Below are 2,663 nucleotides of genomic sequence, written 5' to 3' on the forward strand. Positions count from 1 at the left end.
TAGAGATGAAAATTAATATAATAAATGAGGACGAAGAGGGACATATGAAATTCTATCCAAATCCGACTAATTGTCGTCCCAAACCAAAACTATTTCATAAAATATACAAGTTACAATAGAAAAAAAGATATCTTACAGCAACTGGCGGTACACCCGCCGTCTACCATTCCGGTTAGTTTTGACTTGCAAAACATATTGCGAAAGATTTCAAGTGTGTAAAACAGTGGGATGGTGACGTCTACTTCAAGAAAGGAACGAACTCCTGATGATATTTTTTCATGGATTCAACGGCAAGAATGGCGAAGCTTTCGTCTTCCGGGTAGTGGGCGATTGGGTCTGACAATAGAGGAGTAGGAATATGAAGCACACCTTCAAGAGTAGCATGCAAACAATACGCTGAATACGTAACATGATAACCACCTTCTTGCACTATCAGGACGCGGCCATTACAATACTTATTAGCCATTCCACGAACTATACTCCCGATTTTTCGATATCCTTCCATTGTCAAGCATTGTCTGCCGTTCGGATCAAACTAAGAGAAATAAATAGGACTGAATTAAGACGCCAGAATTACAAGAAAGAACGCAACACTTCACTGAATTTTCAACAAGATAACAAAAATTAATGTGGCATGCTATCGAATTTAAGTTTACACTTACAGCACTCGAGTCCTGGCCAATGACAAGAACCATAATTTCAGGCTCAAATTTCTCAACAGCAGAGATGACCAACTCGTTCATTGCGTACTCATACCCCTTGTCTCCGGTTCCATTTGGCAGAGGTATGTTGAGATTATACCCAAAGCCTTCCCTTTCACCAAGCTCGTCCACAGTTCCCTTTTGTGGATGCGAAGGCCCCCATGATCCATGATTCATGTGAAGTGAGATAGCAAGAACTCTATCCGAACAATAGAAACCCTCAGCAGTTCCATTTCCATAATGAACATCAATATCAAGAACTACAACCTTTTTAATATCTGAACTCAGAGCTAGTTGTATAGCTAGACCTGCGTTATTTAGAAAACAATATCCATCAGCTCGAGTAGGTTGAGCATGATGACCCGGCGGTCGAACCAATGCGTAAGAGATTTCTCCGTGTCCATCAAGTATGTGCTTCATTGCTGATAAAGTGGTTCCCGCAGCAAGTAGCGCAGCATCCCATGATCCAGGGTTCAAGAATGTACCGGGACAGATGATATAGTCCCCATTCCTGTCTGCCTCAACAAGCTCGTTTATGTACTCTGAGAAATCCGGAAAGTAATAAATTTTGAGGCCAAAAGTCACTCCAAATTCGATACTAGAACCAACTGATTGACGTGTCAAATTTGGTGGCATCAAAATCGAAATTTTGGTCTAATAAGTGGCAAGGAAATGAGACAACCCAATCATAGCATTCCTAATTTTGTCGAAAACCAATTATCTTTTTGATGATAAAAACAAATGTATTGTTCACAACTTTAAACAGCTTAGCTTTCAATAGATAAACCATTACTTAGAATAGCTAAATATTCACTATCTTCCCCTACATGAGCTATGTAACATGAATTTCAGGCAAGCAAACTCAACAAAGGAATGAACCAGAACATCATTTCAAATGAAAAGTCTATCCTGACTACTCTAACAAAGAGGGTGGAAGAAAATAAAAAACAAAAAAAACAAAAGCAGTACCTTGGGTATGGAACGAGAGCAATTCAGAGATGAGGGCTGGCCTCCCTTTATGCCATGAGATGAATGGCGAAATGGGTCCCCGTTTGAGAATCGAAACCATATTCCTGACCCGATCCGCATTCTCCGGGTGTTTCTCCAGCACATCGAGAAAGCCCGGATCCTCACCGGAATCGAAAACCCCACCGCCCGTCTCATGTCTCAGCATTCCCTCATGCCAGAACACGTTAATCAAATTCTGTCTTCCGGCAGAAGGTGGATTTGAGGGAGAATGAAGTGGGTGATGGGTCGCTTGAAGATTCCGCCATCCTGCATACGCATTGCTTTTTTGTGTTTCGTTTTCGAAGGGACCTCTGCCATTGGGGAAATGAGAAATTGGGACTCCCGTACTCTCGGTGTAACCAAATCAATACAATCAGGATAATTGAAACCAATTTAAATCAAAACAATATTTAAAATCTAATTTAATCAAAACATTACAAAATTGATAAATTTTACCCAGTTGATAGTTTTTTCCCATTCTTCAACTCCATCCCGTTCCAGTAAAGCACTGTCTGTGGTTTCAGGTTTGTTTTTCAACTTCACTATTTCCCTCGTCACTCTCTCAAAAGTCTCTTTTTTCTTTTTTTTACCTCAACGAATCACCAATCCTGAGAGCAACTCCAACCATTATCTATCTCGGAAAAAACGGATAATTTATTTTGGAGAAAATGGAGAACCAACCATGCTCCAATTATTCTCTATAATCTTTATTTTGAAGCCATGTGCAGTAATTCTCCAAAAGTGCCGAATCCTAGCTGCATCTCCATATATTTTGGAGAATGACATTATTTACGAAAATGCAATTCTCCAAAATTGCAAATACACCCTTTTAAAAAAAAATTCTCATTTATTCATTTCATATATTTAAATATTTATTTCAATATTTTTATTAACTTTTAATGATTTTTTGGTATTATTTAATTTATTTCAAGTTTTCTCATTTTTTATTATTTA

At 38.6% G+C, this 2,663-nt stretch overlaps 1 protein-coding gene across 2 annotated transcripts; it reads right to left on the reverse strand.

Moving 5' to 3' along the window:
* Window positions 1-2,289, reverse strand: LOC142539233 (histone deacetylase 8). 2 transcript variants are annotated; one of them, XM_075644529.1, is made up of 4 exons: window positions 1,671-2,289; window positions 663-1,243; window positions 421-535; window positions 1-336 (listed from the first exon to the last, which is right to left on the reverse strand). In XM_075644529.1, the coding sequence occupies exons 1-4, from the start codon at window positions 1,873-1,875 to the stop codon at window positions 239-241; spliced, it is 999 nt and encodes a 332-aa protein (XP_075500644.1). In that variant the 5' UTR covers window positions 1,876-2,289; the 3' UTR covers window positions 1-238. The 2 variants fall into 2 exon arrangements, with proteins under 2 accessions (XP_075500644.1, XP_075500643.1); XM_075644528.1 differs by having other exon boundaries at window positions 1-535; window positions 1,671-2,287.
* Between the last annotated feature and the right edge of the window lie 374 nt (window positions 2,290-2,663).

Source organism: Primulina tabacum, chromosome 3 (genome assembly GCF_025594145.1).
Source record: "Primulina tabacum isolate GXHZ01 chromosome 3, ASM2559414v2, whole genome shotgun sequence".
NCBI lineage: Eukaryota > Viridiplantae > Streptophyta > Magnoliopsida > Lamiales > Gesneriaceae > Primulina > Primulina tabacum.